This window comes from Stomoxys calcitrans, chromosome 3 (genome assembly GCF_963082655.1).
Source record: "Stomoxys calcitrans chromosome 3, idStoCalc2.1, whole genome shotgun sequence".
NCBI lineage: Eukaryota > Metazoa > Arthropoda > Insecta > Diptera > Muscidae > Stomoxys > Stomoxys calcitrans.
In genome coordinates, this window is record NC_081554.1 from 139,510,811 (window position 1) to 139,530,111 (window position 19,301).

General features: G+C 39.3%; 3 protein-coding genes across 3 annotated transcripts; all 3 read right to left on the reverse strand.

Annotated features, from left to right (window-relative positions):
- Positions 1 to 1,933: 1,933 nt before the first annotated feature.
- LOC131996158 (histone H3-like) lies at positions 1,934 to 4,115 on the reverse strand. The gene is made up of 2 exons (XM_059365611.1): positions 3,717 to 4,115; positions 1,934 to 2,119 (listed from the first exon to the last, which is right to left on the reverse strand). The coding sequence occupies exons 1-2, from the start codon at positions 4,113 to 4,115 to the stop codon at positions 1,934 to 1,936; spliced, it is 585 nt and encodes a 194-aa protein (XP_059221594.1).
- Positions 4,116 to 5,655: 1,540 nt separating this feature from the next.
- Positions 5,656 to 6,167, reverse strand: LOC131995844 (histone H2A). The gene has a single exon (XM_059365033.1). It carries the CDS (start codon positions 6,138 to 6,140, stop codon positions 5,766 to 5,768), a length of 375 nt encoding a protein of 124 aa, XP_059221016.1. The 5' UTR covers positions 6,141 to 6,167; the 3' UTR covers positions 5,656 to 5,765.
- Positions 6,168 to 17,607: 11,440 nt separating this feature from the next.
- Positions 17,608 to 18,127, reverse strand: LOC131996281 (histone H2A). Its single transcript, XM_059365823.1, has one exon. The coding sequence runs from the start codon at positions 18,090 to 18,092 to the stop codon at positions 17,718 to 17,720; it is 375 nt and encodes a 124-aa protein (XP_059221806.1). The 5' UTR covers positions 18,093 to 18,127; the 3' UTR covers positions 17,608 to 17,717.
- Between the last annotated feature and the right edge of the window lie 1,174 nt (positions 18,128 to 19,301).

Here is a 19,301-nt window from a genome sequence, read left to right on the forward strand (position 1 = left end):
AAAAAAAATCGACCAAAAAATATTTTTTAAATTTAACTACAATTAAAATTTTATTTATTATTTAAAACTATTTTTTAAGTAAATTTTCTTGATAAAATAAGGTTTGATATAGTTTTTTCTCTTTTAAAAAAATTTTTGTCGTCCTGAAAAGGACGGATTGTTGTTGATTTATACGATGGCCTGTATTTACATTTTTTCTTTGATGCTCGTAGATAATTTAAGCCTTCTTTTCGGTCTTCTTGGGCAAGAGAACAGCTTGGATGTTTGGCAATACACCACCTTGAGCAATGGTGACACCGGACAGCAATTTGTTCAATTCTTCGTCATTACGGATAGCCAATTGCAAGTGACGGGGGATAATTCTTGTCTTCTTGTTGTCACGAGCAGCGTTGCCAGCCAATTCAAGAACTTCAGCGGCCAAATACTCCATGACAGCAGCCAAGTAAACTGGAGCTCCGGCACCAACACGTTCAGCATAGTTGCCTTTGCGCAACAAACGATGGATACGACCGACGGGGAATTGAAGACCAGCACGGTTGGCCATGTTCGCCACCACATTTGACGCACCGGAATGGCATGCCGCAGTTGGTGGAAACATGGCCGAACCTCTGGCAGTTGAAACACTGCGAGACCCCGACCTTCACGTCCTTCCTAAACAAGACCCTACAGCTGAGAAATCTTCTAACCTCGAAGAGTCCGTCAACGTCGGGTCCTCTGGCCAAGTGGATAAGCCACTTATTCCCCCCTAACCTCACAACTCGTCTGATGTCCAGGCTTAGTGGCAGACCACGTAGCCCAGCCCGGACATCTTCCTCATCATAAGACGACGACAGACCCTCGAGCACGACGGAGCGTGCGGTCTGTCCCTTGGGAGAGTAGGTGAACGAAGCGATCCCCTTTTCCCTAATCATGGAGAGAACCTTCGCATGCTCGTCCATGGACAAGATCCGAAGGTTCACCCCATTCCTGCCAACCAGCGACAACGTATACTTGTCGTGTCCCAGCAAGGCCCTAACGTCATCTGCGAACCCCTTGACATTCACCCCTACCACCGAGATCACCGGAATTGAGGACTTACCTGGTCTCTGATCCGTTGGAGCGGGTGGGGTAGGTGGGGCTGGTGCAGATGCTGATGCTGATTTGAGGGGAATGGACCGATTGCCCGAGTAAACGGCCACAACCCTTGCCCTTGCCCTCTTTGTTTTTTTCTTCGTCTTGCCATCCGGTTGGGTAGCAATCTTCTTATCCACAGTAGATGCGGCCTTTGCTGCTGCTGCTGCTGATGTAGATGGCAGGTCATCTGCCATTGTTGTTTTAAACGATGATGCTGCAGCTGATGATGTTGATGGAACTGCAGTTGTTGATGGTGCTGCCACAGCTGGGGTGCCAGGAGGTCCATCGCTCAATATCGTCTTGGCCGGCTTCTTCGGTACCACCACGTGTGAGGCCGGCGCTGCACTCACAACATTGATCTTCCCGGGCATCGGCTTTATGACCACGGGCTGCTGCACTGGCGGTGTGTCAGCAGGCTCCATATCCATGGCATCCATTGTGCCATTGTTGGCATTAGGTCCCTTGACCTCTGCCAGCTGTTTCTGCAAGGAGCCCAGCAAGCGTTTATAGCTGAACTCCTTGTTCCCGAGCTCTTGGACTTGGTGGCCAAGCTCTTTAACAAGCGCCAATAGACGTTGTTGCTCTTGGCGCTGACTTTCGACCAAATCTACCAGGGACTGGTATTCGGTCCTATTGATAGTAACGACGTCCAGCATTGTCGTTGCTTTTTTATCTGGCGCGCTCTTCGACGGTCCGTCGGAATCTTCATCGGAGGTAATTTTCCTTCGAACTGACATGGCACCATAGGCTTTGCGCACTCAGTCACGATATCTGCTGTTGTTGTTGACGGCTGCCAAACTGACCGCAGGTATCCAATTCGCTAATCGTTGGGAAAGCCCACGGTAAAACCTAATAGCGATGTTATTACCGTGGCTTGCTGTTGTTGTTGTTGTAGTCTTGGCAAAGGGTTGATGCCTTGACTCTTTTCTTCCGCTGCATCCAGGCTACGCCAGGCCAAAGATGAATCGATGTTACCTGCCCTCGGCACGTGAATAACGAAAAGCCGCTGGCAGGTATAACTTCACTTATATTTTTCTTTTTAAACACACTTTAACACTTTGTAAATATACACTCACTACTGGTGTACGCTGATTGGTTGAAAATATGGTTTCAACCTTTAGACTAGTGATGGCTGGGTACATCGAAATTATGAGAAGTACATAGTAGTCAACTACGAAATTTTGCGAAACGTTGTGTGGAAGCGAATAAAAATTTTTACAAAAGTTTTCACAGAATTATTCATTTTACGATGAGATAGTAACAATTTCTTTTTATTTTTTATACAATTCTTCTAGTAGAGATATCCAGCTAATCATTAAAGAAAATCCGAGTTAATTATCTTTAAGCGTTACCGAGTTATAAGGGTTTGAGTTGAAAGTTTATAAAAATGTTATGATAAAATTGTAACTAAATTATAAAAATTTTCCAATTTTTATTGAAAATTGGTTTTTATAAAAATTTAGTATGGAATCTTGATATGTTTTCTTGAAAGAAGTGTAAAAAAAAGTGAAAATTTGGATGATTTTCATAGTGAAATAATCGATTTTATTATGTAGTCTATGACAGTTGAATTCACCATATTGGCGTATTTTCCATGAATAAAAGTTTTTCTGCAAATTAATTTGAAAGCTCTAATGTAAAAATGTTTTAGGAAAATTTTATCATAAAATATTATAGAAATGATAGATTTCTATTAAAATGTTACATAATTTATAAAAAGTGTACATTTGTTACGAAAAGTCTAAAATATTACGATGCTATGTTATACCAACGTCGTTGGCTATGCAAAATGTGCGGTGAGCTCTATTGCATTTATTATAAAATATTTTTTTCTATATAAAGTGGACTTGAAACTAAATAAAAAATTTAAAAATGTAAATTCTAAACAATGTATTGTTGCAATCACAAATTTAAAAAAATATATAATTTTTTTTTGGAAATTAAACACAAATTGAAAAATGCCCTTGTCTAAGCAAGCAAATGTAGAACAGTTGCATACCGAACGAAATCTATTTCCCTTTAATAATTTAAAATATTAAAATACTATTTTATTCTTTTTAAAACAGTTTTTAGAATAGCAAAAAATATCATTTGTTTAAAAATAATAAAAAATACATAAAAAATGTATATTCAATGTATCTAAATTATCTATTTAAGGTTAAAATTCTCTCGAATGTATTGGCCTGGCTGTTTTTATCTTCATTCATTCTTGTTATGTAGCTACTACGAAAAATCAAATTTTGCAAAAAGAATAACAGCAAATATACTGTTGCTAATAGAAAATAAAAATTTTCAATTTAACATAAAAAGTAAATTAAATAATTTTTTTTTAAAAAAAAGTTTTTGATTTCGCTCCATGTTTTGAAACCCAATATTACCAAAAGTAAAACGCATAGAAAAGAAAAAATTTTTTTTAATATAAATAGTGTATTTTTCCATCCCCAAAAAAAGACTATATTTATTTATTTTAATAAAAATAAAAAGGTGTAAGTTTTGAATAAATTTTTTTCTCTTTTTTATAAAAATATTGTGGTCCTGAAAAGGACCGATTGTTTTTGTAAAAAAAAGTTGGCTTTTAAAATGTCAATAATTTAAGCACGTTCTCCACGAATACGTCTGGCCAATTGGATATCCTTGGGCATGATGGTGACACGCTTGGCATGGATGGCACACAAGTTGGTATCTTCGAAGAGACCGACCAAGTAGGCTTCGCTAGCTTCTTGCAAGGCCATGACAGCAGAGCTCTGGAAACGCAAGTCAGTCTTGAAATCTTGGGCAATTTCACGAACCAAACGTTGGAAAGGCAATTTGCGGATCAACAACTCAGTACTCTTCTGGTAGCGACGGATTTCACGCAAAGCAACGGTACCAGGGCGGAAACGATGTGGCTTCTTAACACCACCGGTGGCTGGTGCGCTCTTACGAGCAGCTTTGGTAGCCAATTGCTTACGAGGGGCTTTGCCACCAGTAGATTTACGGGCAGTTTGCTTAGTACGAGCCATTTTTCACTAGAGGTTTTTAGTTCACTTCACGATATGCACACAAACACTGTTAACACTGTAATAGTTGCCTTACGGAGCGATTCCCGATATTTATAGAAAAAATTTGGCGGGCTACAGTTTCCAATAAGGGTGTGTGCTGCGTATATGCTTCAACATTTGTATCTGTACACACGAAGTGTATACGAACAACCCCGAAGATAGATCGAAGCGTATGTGTATGTAGTAAATTCAGAGCGGATTTTGTATAAATATGAGGTATCGCAGCATGGTAAGTATTAGTTCTTGTGCATAACTTGTGAAGTGAATTTAATTTAAAAAGTGAAAAAATGACTGGTCGTGGTAAAGGTGGCAAAGGCTTGGGAAAAGGTGGCGCTAAACGTCATCGTAAAGTGTTGCGTGATAACATCCAAGGTATCACCAAGCCTGCAATCAGACGTTTGGCTCGTCGTGGCGGTGTAAAGCGTATCTCTGGATTGATTTACGAAGAAACCCGTGGTGTCCTGAAGGTGTTTTTGGAAAACGTTATTCGTGATGCTGTCACCTACACTGAACACGCTAAGCGTAAAACCGTCACCGCTATGGATGTCGTCTACGCTTTGAAGAGACAAGGCCGCACTTTGTACGGTTTCGGCGGTTAAACATTATCTTGACGCTATTTTGGAGAAAATTTTAAGAACTTTAAAACTAAAACAATCGGTCCTTTTCAGGACCACAAAACATATTTAAAAAGAGATATATCTTGTTATAAATTTTTACTAAAAAAAAATACATAAAATTTATTTGAAAATAAATATTACCATTTTTCAATTTGCCGTCGGCCAAAATGTAGCTTCTATAATATACATACATACATGACGAAACTAAAACCGACGCCATTAGAACAATACGATGAAACGATGGTATACAACACTAAAAAGCATACATACACACAGATACCAAAATGCACGCATATACTACCATTAAATGTTTCCTTTGCTTGGAGCTGCTAACTTTGTCACAAATGTACGAAGAGGGACGATCGTAGATACTTCGTTTCGATGTTTTGTTATTACATATGCCAATTTTTTTCAGCATCAGAAAATGAACAATGATTACCATGTGATATTCAAATGTAAAATAAATAGTTTTTACAGTACCCTAATGGTAACATTGATCCTATTAAATGCCGATAATCTTGAGTAGGGTCGATAAAACTAAATTCTTATTATGTTAATGTATGCAAATAGGCGAAATGTTGATGCATGATAATTGATAACTGATAATTATGACATGTATATTAAAAGACCTGCAATAGTCGATAAGATGTAAACATATTTGAAAATGTTTACCTATAAACAATAGATGGCAGATTTTTTTGTATTTACGCCTAAAACAGGATTGTTTAAGGAAATTTCGAATAACGAAATTGCTAGCAAATTACCAAATCCACTGAAAAAAAAAATCGACCAAAAAATATTTTTTAAATTTAACTACAATTAAAATTTTATTTATTATTTAAAACTATTTTTTAAGTAAATTTTCTTGATAAAATAAGGTTTGATATAGTTTTTTCTCTTTTAAAAAAATTTTTGTCGTCCTGAAAAGGACGGATTGTTGTTGATTTATACGATGGCCTGTATTTACATTTTTTCTTTGATGCTCGTAGATAATTTAAGCCTTCTTTTCGGTCTTCTTGGGCAAGAGAACAGCTTGGATGTTTGGCAATACACCACCTTGAGCAATGGTGACACCGGACAGCAATTTGTTCAATTCTTCGTCATTACGGATAGCCAATTGCAAGTGACGGGGGATAATTCTTGTCTTCTTGTTGTCACGAGCAGCGTTGCCAGCCAATTCAAGAACTTCAGCGGCCAAATACTCCATGACAGCAGCCAAGTAAACTGGAGCTCCGGCACCAACACGTTCAGCATAGTTGCCTTTGCGCAACAAACGATGGATACGACCGACGGGGAATTGAAGACCAGCACGGTTGGAACGGGACTTTGCCTTTCCCTTAACTTTGCCACCTTTACCACGACCAGACATTTTTAGTTATTTTTTTTTTTAATTCACTTCACTTAGCACTGAAACACAAATGATATTAGTTCGCAGCATGAACTGCAGTATTTATACTTTCGGATCCAACGTGTAGCTAATTTTAGAGGGTTGTTTTCGTAAACATAGCGACTGTTTTCGTCTACCTGAATATCTTGTGCATGAAATGGTTTAAATATTCCGAGTAAGCCATCAAACACACAAAATCGTGAACAGTGTTAAAAGTGTTTGTGTGACTTAAAAAAAAAACCAAGTGAAAATGCCTCCAAAAGCCAGTGGTAAAGCAGCAAAGAAGGCCGGCAAAGCCCAAAAGAACATCACTAAGGGTGACAAGACCAAGAGACGCACCAAGCGTAAGGAGAGTTATGCTATCTACATTTACAAAGTGTTGAAGCAAGTCCATCCCGATACTGGTATCTCCTCAAAGGCCATGAGCATCATGAACAGTTTCGTCAACGATATCTTTGAACGTATCGCCGCCGAAGCCTCCCGTTTGGCTCACTACAACAAGCGTTCCACCATCACCAGTCGGGAAATCCAAACTGCCGTCCGTCTATTATTGCCCGGTGAGTTGGCTAAGCACGCTGTCAGTGAAGGTACCAAAGCCGTTACTAAGTACACCAGCTCCAAGTAAATGGCATACTTATTTCGTCGTACAATATTTTCCCTACAACATCAAAGGCCCTTTTCAGGGCCACAAAATAAATTAAAAAAGAGACTTAATTCGTTATTCAACTAAAATTAATTTATATTTACAAATTTAAAGAAAAAATATATCTACCACTCACCCTCACATTGCCCTTATTACTTTTTTAAAATAAAATATGTATACTACCCATACTCTAATATTGCCCTCCTTGCTTAGCACCATCTACATCTACAGTAATATGATCAACACATATTGCTCTTATGCTCAAACACTCGGTATGCAACGTTGTATTGATGTTCGAGTATATGTGAGCGTGTGTGTTGATACTAAATTTTTTAGGGATGTATACTAGTATGTTAGCGTGAAATGGTGTAGAGATGTATATGTGGACTTATGCGTTTGTACGCGAGATCTATGGGTAGGTATGCTCGTAAAGAATGAAATAGGTATGCTAAGTGCGATTTTTGAAGGGAATATTGTACGCCACTCTCTTATTGGTTAGGTATGCTAAATGAGATTTTCTTTAACATTAAGTGATTTTCATAATTCTTAGTAATTGCTTTGGTTTATGACCCTAAGTGAAACAGTTAATCCAGTTGCGGAAAAAATCCCATTTAACATGTGATTACTTAAATTTCCTTAAAGGGTAATGTATTCCCATATTAGGTAACAATGGTATTAAAAGATTTCAACAGATGTTTTACAGCTACGAAAAGGGCTGTGATTAGCTTTTCCCTTAAAATTAACATAGTATTTATTAGGTAATTAAAAAATTGTTTGAGTTAAATTTGGTCTCTTTTTAAAAATTTTTTTGTAGCCCTGAAAAGGGCTGTTAGATATACTGCTTTCGAATATCGAAAATAATCATTTTGACATGATAAGTAATTTTGCATGGAAAAATTACTTCTTAGCGGCGGTCTTCTTGGCAGCTGGCTTCTTTGCTGCGGCAGCCTTTTTGGGCTTGGCAGCGGTGGTTTTTGCCTTGGGTGCCTTTGGTTTAGTGGCTGATGCTTTGGCGGCTGTTTTTGCGGGTTTAGCTTTAACTGTACCTGTCTTTTTGGCAGTTTTAGCCTTGGCCTTTTCGGTCTTCTTCTTCTCGGCGGTCTTTTTAGCAGCGGAAGGCTTCTTTGCAGCGGCTTTCTTTTCACCGGCTGCCTTTTTGGGTGCTGCTGCCTTCTTTTTCTTATCACCGGCTGGGACCTTCTTCTTCTTTTCAGCGCTCTTTGCTTTAGGTTCCTTCGAGGCAGATGGGGACAATTTGAATGAACCGGAGGCACCCTTACCTTTAGTTTGGATCAATTTTCCACTAGCAACAGCGCTCTTCAAGTACTTCTTGATGAATGGGGCCAATTTTACAGCATCAACTTTGTATGTGCTGGCCAAGTATTTCTTGATGGCAGGCAATGAGGAACCACCACGTTCTTTCAATGTTTTGATGGCAGCATCGACCATTTGTTGGGTTGGTGGATGGCTTGGGGCAGCAGAGGGTTTCTTTGCCTTGGCAGCGGCTTTCTTAGGTGCCTTTTTCTCAACAGCGGCGACTGGAGATGCGGTGGCTTCAACAACGGCGGCGTCAGACATGATTTCACTTATATTTTTCTTTTTAAACACACTTTAACACTTTGTAAATATACACTCACTACTGGTGTACGCTGATTGGTTGAAAATATGGTTTCAACCTTTAGACTAGTGATGGCTGGGTACATCGAAATTATGAGAAGTACATAGTAGTCAACTACGAAATTTTGCGAAACGTTGTGTGGAAGCGAATAAAAATTTTTACAAAAGTTTTCACAGAATTATTCATTTTACGATGAGATAGTAACAATTTCTTTTTATTTTTTATACAATTCTTCTAGTAGAGATATCCAGCTAATCATTAAAGAAAATCCGAGTTAATTATCTTTAAGCGTTACCGAGTTATAAGGGTTTGAGTTGAAAGTTTATAAAAATGTTATGATAAAATTGTAACTAAATTATAAAAATTTTCCAATTTTTATTGAAAATTGGTTTTTATAAAAATTTAGTATGGAATCTTGATATGTTTTCTTGAAAGAAGTGTAAAAAAAAGTGAAAATTTGGATGATTTTCATAGTGAAATAATCGATTTTATTATGTAGTCTATGACAGTTGAATTCACCATATTGGCGTATTTTCCATGAATAAAAGTTTTTCTGCAAATTAATTTGAAAGCTCTAATGTAAAAATGTTTTAGGAAAATTTTATCATAAAATATTATAGAAATGATAGATTTCTATTAAAATGTTACATAATTTATAAAAAGTGTACATTTGTTACGAAAAGTCTAAAATATTACGATGCTATGTTATACCAACGTCGTTGGCTATGCAAAATGTGCGGTGAGCTCTATTGCATTTATTATAAAATATTTTTTTCTATATAAAGTGGACTTGAAACTAAATAAAAAATTTAAAAATGTAAATTCTAAACAATGTATTGTTGCAATCACAAATTTAAAAAAATATATAATTTTTTTTTGGAAATTAAACACAAATTGAAAAATGCCCTTGTCTAAGCAAGCAAATGTAGAACAGTTGCATACCGAACGAAATCTATTTCCCTTTAATAATTTAAAATATTAAAATACTATTTTATTCTTTTTAAAACAGTTTTTAGAATAGCAAAAAATATCATTTGTTTAAAAATAATAAAAAATACATAAAAAATGTATATTCAATGTATCTAAATTATCTATTTAAGGTTAAAATTCTCTCGAATGTATTGGCCTGGCTGTTTTTATCTTCATTCATTCTTGTTATGTAGCTACTACGAAAAATCAAATTTTGCAAAAAGAATAACAGCAAATATACTGTTGCTAATAGAAAATAAAAATTTTCAATTTAACATAAAAAGTAAATTAAATAATTTTTTTTTAAAAAAAAGTTTTTGATTTCGCTCCATGTTTTGAAACCCAATATTACCAAAAGTAAAACGCATAGAAAAGAAAAAATTTTTTTTAATATAAATAGTGTATTTTTCCATCCCCAAAAAAAGACTATATTTATTTATTTTAATAAAAATAAAAAGGTGTAAGTTTTGAATAAATTTTTTTCTCTTTTTTATAAAAATATTGTGGTCCTGAAAAGGACCGATTGTTTTTGTAAAAAAAAGTTGGCTTTTAAAATGTCAATAATTTAAGCACGTTCTCCACGAATACGTCTGGCCAATTGGATATCCTTGGGCATGATGGTGACACGCTTGGCATGGATGGCACACAAGTTGGTATCTTCGAAGAGACCGACCAAGTAGGCTTCGCTAGCTTCTTGCAAGGCCATGACAGCAGAGCTCTGGAAACGCAAGTCAGTCTTGAAATCTTGGGCAATTTCACGAACCAAACGTTGGAAAGGCAATTTGCGGATCAACAACTCAGTACTCTTCTGGTAGCGACGGATTTCACGCAAAGCAACGGTACCAGGGCGGAAACGATGTGGCTTCTTAACACCACCGGTGGCTGGTGCGCTCTTACGAGCAGCTTTGGTAGCCAATTGCTTACGAGGGGCTTTGCCACCAGTAGATTTACGGGCAGTTTGCTTAGTACGAGCCATTTTTCACTAGAGGTTTTTAGTTCACTTCACGATATGCACACAAACACTGTTAACACTGTAATAGTTGCCTTACGTACTTACCATGATATTTATTTATTTCCATATTCACTTATGTTTACGTTTACAAGATTCTCTTATAACTATGCGTTCATATGCTCTAACTATTAAATAATATTCTCTAGAGATATACATTTCTTCTCCAATAATGACCTGATCGAGTCCAGCCCATTCATATCTTATTAAATATCTGTGGAAGCAATCCATTAAAAGTCCTGTACCCCCGAATAAAAGGAAAAATCGGGATCTATCCTTAACCATAAACTAAATCTAATTAACAAGCTAACTACAACTAATTAAAACTAATAACATCAACTAAATAAAATGTGTAATCCAATGCAAAGGAACAAAAATTAACTATTTACAAAAAACAAAATAAAATAAAAGCAAAATATACAAATAATATACAGAAATAAACAAAATAAATCAATCAGAACAAAATAAAATAAAATAAATCCAATCCAATAGACTATTTACATATTTACAATCACCTTATAGCCCGCAGGCTACTATTGATCAAGACAATACACAGGGTCGTCAAAGTCCTGTCTCCCATATCTCCTGTGGTAGTACATAAGACGACCATTCGAGTCGTACATCATACCATCCTCAACCATATGCAGAAGGCATGTGGGAGGGAGGATTCCTCCAGCAGTCTTAAGGCTGTCGAATCGTCGACGTGTTGGAAGGGAGTCGCGAACCATCCCATTCGGGTGTGTGGCGTATCCATCGATGTGCTTGACGGCCATGCCGACCATGAATGCGTCGATCCTGGGTATTCCTGCAGCCCCATATACCCTCCTGTTAGCGGGCGACCTAAATTGTCCTTGCGGCGTCATCATCTTCCTAAGGCCCAGTGAGTACCGAAGCATCTTCCTCTCAAAGACCCTTATCCGTTCCATTTGGCACGATGAAATTGAGCTCCACACTGGGAATGCATATGTCATTGTTGGTCTGACCACCTGCCTGTATATACAGAGCTTTACCTTCCTGCTCAATCCACTTGTCTTCTTCATCATACCAGCGTATGCATGGAATGCATTCTTTGCCCTCTCCAATAGTCGATCAACATGTCTAGTGAAGGCCATGTCTTCCTGAAAGGTGACGCCCAAGTACCTCAACGACCCATAGTTCGTGATGGCTTCATTCCCAATCCTGATGTTGGGGACATAGGACCTGGCATTCCTATAGAGATTCCGCTTCCTCCCCCTGAATACCATAGTCCTGCATTTAGAAATATTTAGACACAATCGCCACTCGGTGAAATATCGCTGAAGGACCTCAAGATACTCCTCAAGATTCCGGGCAGCCCTTTTTGCCCTAGCATGAGTAGATGCCACCAAGATGTCATCCGCATATATCAGAAGCAGCTCACCTGCAGTCGGCTGCGGTATATCGGCCAAATAGAGATTGTACAGGACCGGCCCAAGCACAGATCCCTGCGGCACCCCGGCTCTGACACTCCTCAAGGCTGACCTAGATTCAGCCACCATCACCCTGAACGACCTCCCCTTGAGGTAGTCTTCCACCATGTCAATGATGAAGCCATCAAAGCCATATCCCCTCATCTTATGAACCAGGCCCTCATGCCAGACTGTGTCAAAGGCCTTAGCAAAATCGAGGCTCGCTGCTATCGTTACACTCCTGTCATTCATTCCCTCTGTGACCCTATTCGTCAGGGTCATTAGTGCATGCGTTGTAGATGTTGATCGCCTGAATCCAAACTGGAACTCCCGTAGCACCTGGGACTCCTCGACATGATCATTGATTGACTGAAGAATAAAAATCTCAAACAATTTAGAAACTGATGACAACAGGGATATGGGCCTATATCCAGCGGGTGACGTAGGATCCTTGCCTGGCTTCAAGATTGGGACCACTTTCGCAGTCTTCCATTTCGCGGGGAAATATCCTAAATTAAGGCAATGATTAAAAGTTATTGCCAGGAATCGCCATGTTCTCGCATCCGTCCTGCGGAGTATATAATTCGGCACGCCGTCCTCTCCAGAGCTCTTCTTATTATTCATTCTCTGGAGGACAGCTCCAATCTCCGCAGGTTTAATCAAACGGAATGGACCCTCCGTGGTAACCGAAGCATCAGCCATATTCCTTTCATTGAAGTCCATTTTAGGAGCATAGGTTCTCGATGTAAATTCAGGAATCCTGTTCGACATCTGGGGTGTTGCAGCGTTTTGAGCCTTGGCAAATTCGTCAGCTATAACATTCGCCTTTCCTTCATCAGTCGTAACCTGGTTACCGCTCTCCTCAATTAGATTCTTGATCCTGTTACGTCTTCTAGCGCCACTAATGCTCTTGAGTTTCCTGAACATTTCATTGTTAGGTTTTATACCCTCCAACATCCGAATATAACTCTCTTCTTCAAAGCGAGCGATGCGCTGAGCGATAATATTCCCCAGATTCTTTATAATAGCACCGAGGGTCGAGGCTTCCTGTTGATCTATGATTCTATGTCTCCTTCTTCGTAGGGTCTTTTTTCTGTTTATGAGGTTCACAATGTCCTCAGGCAGGCTTCTCAAGGTCCCTTTATATGGCCTAATTCTCTTCATACTACTATTCATTGCCTCGGAGAAAGCCGTATCCATTCCTTCAATCGCCCTGTCCACTTCGTCCTTCGTGACAATCCTTGTCGTAGGCAACTCATACTCGCGGAGGCCCTCGGTTAGTGTATCATTCAGGGCTCGGATCCTTAAACTACCAAAATCAAAAATCTCCTTTGGCCGGCACTCCTCAATATCAATATCGGTTGTCTCCAAGAGCACTGCTCTATGATCCGAGTCAAAATCAAGCGTCTCTAGGCCCCTGTAGTCCCGGGCCGAGTCCGCAAGTCGCAGTCCACTCGTCTTCATGAACACGTCAATGAAAGACCTTGTCGATGCAGTAACTCTTGTTGGCCCCTCAGTCCTTAGGAGTGAAATAGTGGGAGTCATCCTCAACCACTCGTGAAGTATGCGGCCGTTCCTATTAATATCGTCTCCACCCCAGTCAACATGCTTAGCGTTCAGGTCACCGCCTATCACCGCCTCGGCAGGACCTATAAGATCTGCAAGCCCATCCAGTGCCCCACTAGGCAAGATGTCAGTTGGTCTATTATACAGAGAGACAAAATACGTATATCCCCCAGAAATCCTCACCTTGACGACCGTACACTCAATCCCGTCTAGATTGCATTCACATCCCTCAGCCATCATATTCGATCTCACCAATATCGCAGTACCTCCGCCCCTCCTGCCATTAGTCCTGTCCCGTCTGAAGCAATTGTAGCCATCAATCTCAAACACATGTCTACTCGAAAGTCCATGTTCCGCCATCATCAAAACATCCGGTTTATGTCGATCCATAAACATCTTGAGATAGTGTCTCTTTTGGCGAGACACTATAAAATTCACATTTATAAAAATAGTCTTAAATCCGGACATCAAGGCGCATGGATAACAATAGCCCATAGAGCGCACGGGTCCTCTCATCATCGTTCCTAAGTTGTCGATATGTGTCAGCATATGCCCCAATTTTCCTGATGCAGGTCATTAAATCACCACCAAGGAGACGCCTACATTCACCGTCAAAGTGGTCCAGTGCCCTGTCAATGCCGCCAGAGGGAGCAGCTCGAGCAGTATCCGCTGAAGATCCCATACGTACTCCACGGGCCATATCAGCAAACGACCCACCTCTGCCATCAATGGGAGGAGGGGGAGGAGCAACAATCGTCGTCCTGCGTCCCGGTGCTCTCCTGGCGGTTCTCTTCTGAAGCAGTTCTAACCGTTTTGGACATTCCTTGGAACTGGCCACATGTCCATCAGTCCTACAATTGACACAGTGGACAGGGACGCCAATAGTCTTAACAATACGACCCGTAGACGGCTCAGTCACCACATTCTCCATCGTGTTCAGATCCCTCTCAGGAATGCTGCAATTGTCTGGCCCATGCGAGCCTCCACACTTAACGCAACGGAATACCATCTTGCAATTCGTCGATATATGCCCAAACCGCTGGCAATTTCTGCATTGCGTCAGGCCACCCGACTTATGCCTCTTCACGTTAACCCGACAATGTAGTATATACTGCAGTCTCTTAAAGCCGGCGACGTCAGACCCATTCCCCAATTGGACGATCCAGCGATCCCTTTCCAACTTAATAATCTTCAAGACGTCCAATTCAAGTCCACAGCCCTCCAGAAACTGCCGAAGGTCCTCAATGTCATACGTACTAGACAAGCCCCGTATCATAAGGGAGAAAGGCCTCAATTCCCTTGGTGTAAAGGTAAAAAAGTTCAAACCTAGCTCCGTCAAGAAATCCTTGGTCTTAACGTGATCCTCCATCTTGCTCAGATACAAGCCAACTAAGTTCCTGTTCACTAACTTAATACTAAACAAGGAGTGTCCTAGATGCCTAGTCAAACCATCAATCATCTCCTTAGGATTGCCTCCATATACCCTAATAACAGGTGGGCTGGACTTACCTTTACCACGTGTATTCATCTGCGCACTTGGTTCGCCACTGCTTGCCTGCGCCACTCTGTTGTCATCATCAGTCATCCTTCTCTCGGGTAATTTGACTGGAATAGTTGCCTTCTTGATAGCACCCTTGTTGGTTCCCATGGTTGGTTTATCGTTTTCGGATGCCTTCACCCATACTTCTTTCTGTGGTACCACAGTCTTCTTAGGAATCATCTTCGCAGTGTCAAAGCTTTCGGCTGCTTTGACCGACAATATATCTTTATTTAGGGCGGCAGCTTCGTTGACGACCTCCATGTCATCGCCATTGTTTGAGCTGCTTCCATTATTCATGGTGCCATGTATATGACCTTGGCCATCATTGGCAACAGTCGATGATGCCATACAAGTATTAACATTGGCCTGCATAAGTAAGCGTAATTCGGTCACTTCCTTAGCAAGTTGATTTTTCTCCTCCTGTAGTTTCTCAATTGTCTCCATAAATTGAGACGTAATCAATTCAATGCGGAAATCCTCATATTGGGAATCACTTCCACTTCCGCTGCCACTCTTCTTCTTCTTCTTACGCTTGCGTTTCAGGATCTCATTGGTGGAGAGACCCCCATCAGACGTACATGTATCGTTTGTTTTCATATTGGCTCCTTTAGGACCTGAAGCTGTCTTATTATTCTGATTTTGAGCAGTGCCCTGTGCATGCTCAGTAAGTATACTGTAGTAATTCTCACCAGCCATTAGTTCATGATGACGGTCAGAACTATTTGTGGCCTGATTGCCAGTCTCTAATGGCGCACATGAGAAATGTGCGCCGGTATCGTTTCTGTGGTCTCTCTGCTTCTCCACTGGTACGTATCAATCGAGGCAAGTGACTACTATCACTTCTCAAAATTTCAAGTGATGTTTCACAAATCACTAACTACTATGTGATTCTCAATGTTTGTACTTAATAAAAGTTTTCAATGGTGACTACTATCACTTCTCATAAATTTGAATGAGGTAACACAATTTTAAAGACTACTATCACTTCTCAAAAGTTCGAGTGACTTATCAAATTTGTCAAAGTGTTCTGCGCTTACTATGCGCTTCTCACCAATAGCACTTAACCAATCAAAAGATCACTGGTTGAGATTAAAATTTGTCATCAAACACAAGGCTGAGATTAAAATTTGTTATTAAACACTTGAAACTATCCGCAAATTGATCTTCACTGCACAAGAGCTTAACAATGAATTGTGTTGTTGCCTTACGGAGCGATTCCCGATATTTATAGAAAAAATTTGGCGGGCTACAGTTTCCAATAAGGGTGTGTGCTGCGTATATGCTTCAACATTTGTATCTGTACACACGAAGTGTATACGAACAACCCCGAAGATAGATCGAAGCGTATGTGTATGTAGTAAATTCAGAGCGGATTTTGTATAAATATGAGGTATCGCAGCATGGTAAGTATTAGTTCTTGTGCATAACTTGTGAAGTGAATTTAATTTAAAAAGTGAAAAAATGACTGGTCGTGGTAAAGGTGGCAAAGGCTTGGGAAAAGGTGGCGCTAAACGTCATCGTAAAGTGTTGCGTGATAACATCCAAGGTATCACCAAGCCTGCAATCAGACGTTTGGCTCGTCGTGGCGGTGTAAAGCGTATCTCTGGATTGATTTACGAAGAAACCCGTGGTGTCCTGAAGGTGTTTTTGGAAAACGTTATTCGTGATGCTGTCACCTACACTGAACACGCTAAGCGTAAAACCGTCACCGCTATGGATGTCGTCTACGCTTTGAAGAGACAAGGCCGCACTTTGTACGGTTTCGGCGGTTAAACATTATCTTGACGCTATTTTGGAGAAAATTTTAAAAACTTTAAAACTAAAACAATCGGTCCTTTTCAGGACCACAAAACATATTTAAAAAGAGATATTTCTTGTTATAAATTTTTACAAAAAAAAAAAATACATAAAATTTATTTGAAAATAAATATTACCATTTTTCAATTTGCCGTCGGCCAAAATGTAGCTTCTATAATATACATACATACATGACGAAACTAAAACCGACGCCATTAGAACAATACGATGAAACGATGGTATACAACACTAAAAAGCATACATACACACAGATACCAAAATGCACGCATATACTACCATTAAATGTTTCCTTTGCTTGGAGCTGCTAACTTTGTCACAAATGTACGAAGAGGGACGATCGTAGATACTTCGTTTCGATGTTTTGTTATTACATATGCCAATTTTTCTTAGCATCAGAAAATGAACAATGATTACCATGTGATATTCAAATGTAAAATAAATAGTTTTTACAGTACCCTAATGGTAACATTGATCCTATTAAATGCCGATAATCTTGAGTAGGGTCGATAAAACTAAATTCTTATTATGTTAATGTATGCAAAAAGGCGAAATGTTGATGCATGATAATTGATAACTGATAATTATGACATGTATATTAAAAGACCTGCAATAGTCGATAAGATGTAAACATATTTGAAAATGTTTACCTATAAACAATAGATGGCAGATTTTTTTTGTATTTACACCTAAAACAGGATTGTTTAAGGAAATTTCGAATAACGAAATTGCTAGCAAATTACCAAATCCACTGAAAAAAAAATCGACCAAAAAATATTTTTTAAATTTAACTACAATTAAAATTTTATTTATTATTTAAAACTATTTTTTAAGTAAATTTTCTTGATAAAATAAGGTTTGATATAGTTTTTTCTCTTTTAAAAAAATTTTTGTCGTCCTGAAAAGGACGGATTGTTGTTGATTTATACGATGGCCTGTATTTACATTTTTTCTTTGATGCTCGTAGATAATTTAAGCCTTCTTTTCGGTCTTCTTGGGCAAGAGAACAGCTTGGATGTTTGGCAATACACCACCTTGAGCAATGGTGACACCGGACAGCAATTTGTTCAATTCTTCGTCATTACGGATAGCCAATTGCAAGTGACGGGGGATAATTCTTGTCTTCTTGTTGTCACGAGCAGCGTTGCCAGCCAATTCAAGAACTTCAGCGGCCAAATACTCCATGACAGCAGCCAAGTAAACTGGAGCTCCGGCACCAACACGTTCAGCATAGTTGCCTTTGCGCAACAAACGATGGATACGACCGACGGGGAATTGAAGACCAGCACGGTTGGAACGGGACTTTGCCTTTCCCTTAACTTTGCCACCTTTACCACGACCAGACATTTTTAGTTATTTTTTTTTTTTTAATTCACTTCACTTAGCACTGAAACACAAATGATATTAGTTCGCAGCATGAACTGCAGTATTTATACTTTCGGATCCAACGTGTAGCTAATTTTAGAGGGTTGTTTTCGTAAACATAGCGACTGTTTTCGTCTACCTGAATATCTTGTGCATGAAATGGTTTAAATATTCCGAGTAAGCCATCAAACACACAAAATCGTGAACAGTGTTAAAAGTGTTTGTGTGACTTAAAAAAAAAACCAAGTGAAAATGCCTCCAAAAGCCAGTGGTAAAGCAGCAAAGAAGGCCGGCAAAGCCCAAAAGAACATCACTAAGGGTGACAAGACCAAGAGACGCACCAAGCGTAAGGAGAGTTATGCTATCTACATTTACAAAGTGTTGAAGCAAGTCCATCCCGATACTGGTATCTCCTCAAAGGCCATGAGCATCATGAACAGTTTCGTCAACGATATCTTTGAACGTATCGCCGCCGAAGCCTCCCGTTTGGCTCACTACAACAAGCGTTCCACCATCACCAGTCGGGAAATCCAAACTGCCGTCCGTCTATTATTGCCCGGTGAGTTGGCTAAGCACGCTGTCAGTGAAGGTACCAAAGCCGTTACTAAGTACACCAGCTCCAAGTAAATGGCATACTTATTTCGTCGTACAATATTTTCCCTACAACATCAAAGGCCCTTTTCAGGGCCACAAAATAAATTAAAAAAGAGACTTAATTCGTTATTCAACTAAAATTAATTTATATTTACAAATTTAAAGAAAAAATATATCTACCACTCACCCTCACATTGCCCTTATTACTTTTTTAAAATAAAATATGTATACTACCCATACTCTAATATTGCCCTCCTTGCTTAGCACCATCTACATCTACAGTAATATGATCAACACATATTGCTCTTATGCTCAAACACTCGGTATGCAACGTTGTATTGATGTTCGAGTATATGTGAGCGTGTGTGTTGATACTAAATTTTTTAGGGATGTATACTAGTATGTTAGCGTGAAATGGTGTAGAGATGTATATGTGGACTTATGCGTTTGTACGCGAGATCTATGGGTAGGTATGCTCGTAAAGAATGAAATAGGTATGCTAAGTGCGATTTTTGAAGGGAATATTGTACGCCACTCTCTTATTGGTTAGGTATGCTAAATGAGATTTTCTTTAACATTAACTGATTTTCATAGTTC

Coding starts and splice junctions, on each gene's coding strand:
- LOC131995844 (XM_059365033.1), bottom strand. CDS start 6,140: ATGTCTGGTCGTGGTAAAGGTGGCAAAGTTAAGGGAAAGGCAAAGTCC.
- LOC131996281 (XM_059365823.1), bottom strand. CDS start 18,092: ATGTCTGGTCGTGGTAAAGGTGGCAAAGTTAAGGGAAAGGCAAAGTCC.
- LOC131996158 (XM_059365611.1), bottom strand. CDS start 4,115: ATGGCTCGTACTAAGCAAACTGCCCGTAAATCTACTGGTGGCAAAGCC. Junction 2,120..3,716: donor TGGCCAGACGTATTCGTGGA/GAACGTGCTTAA, acceptor TATACCTGCCAG/CGGCTTTTCGTTATTCACGT.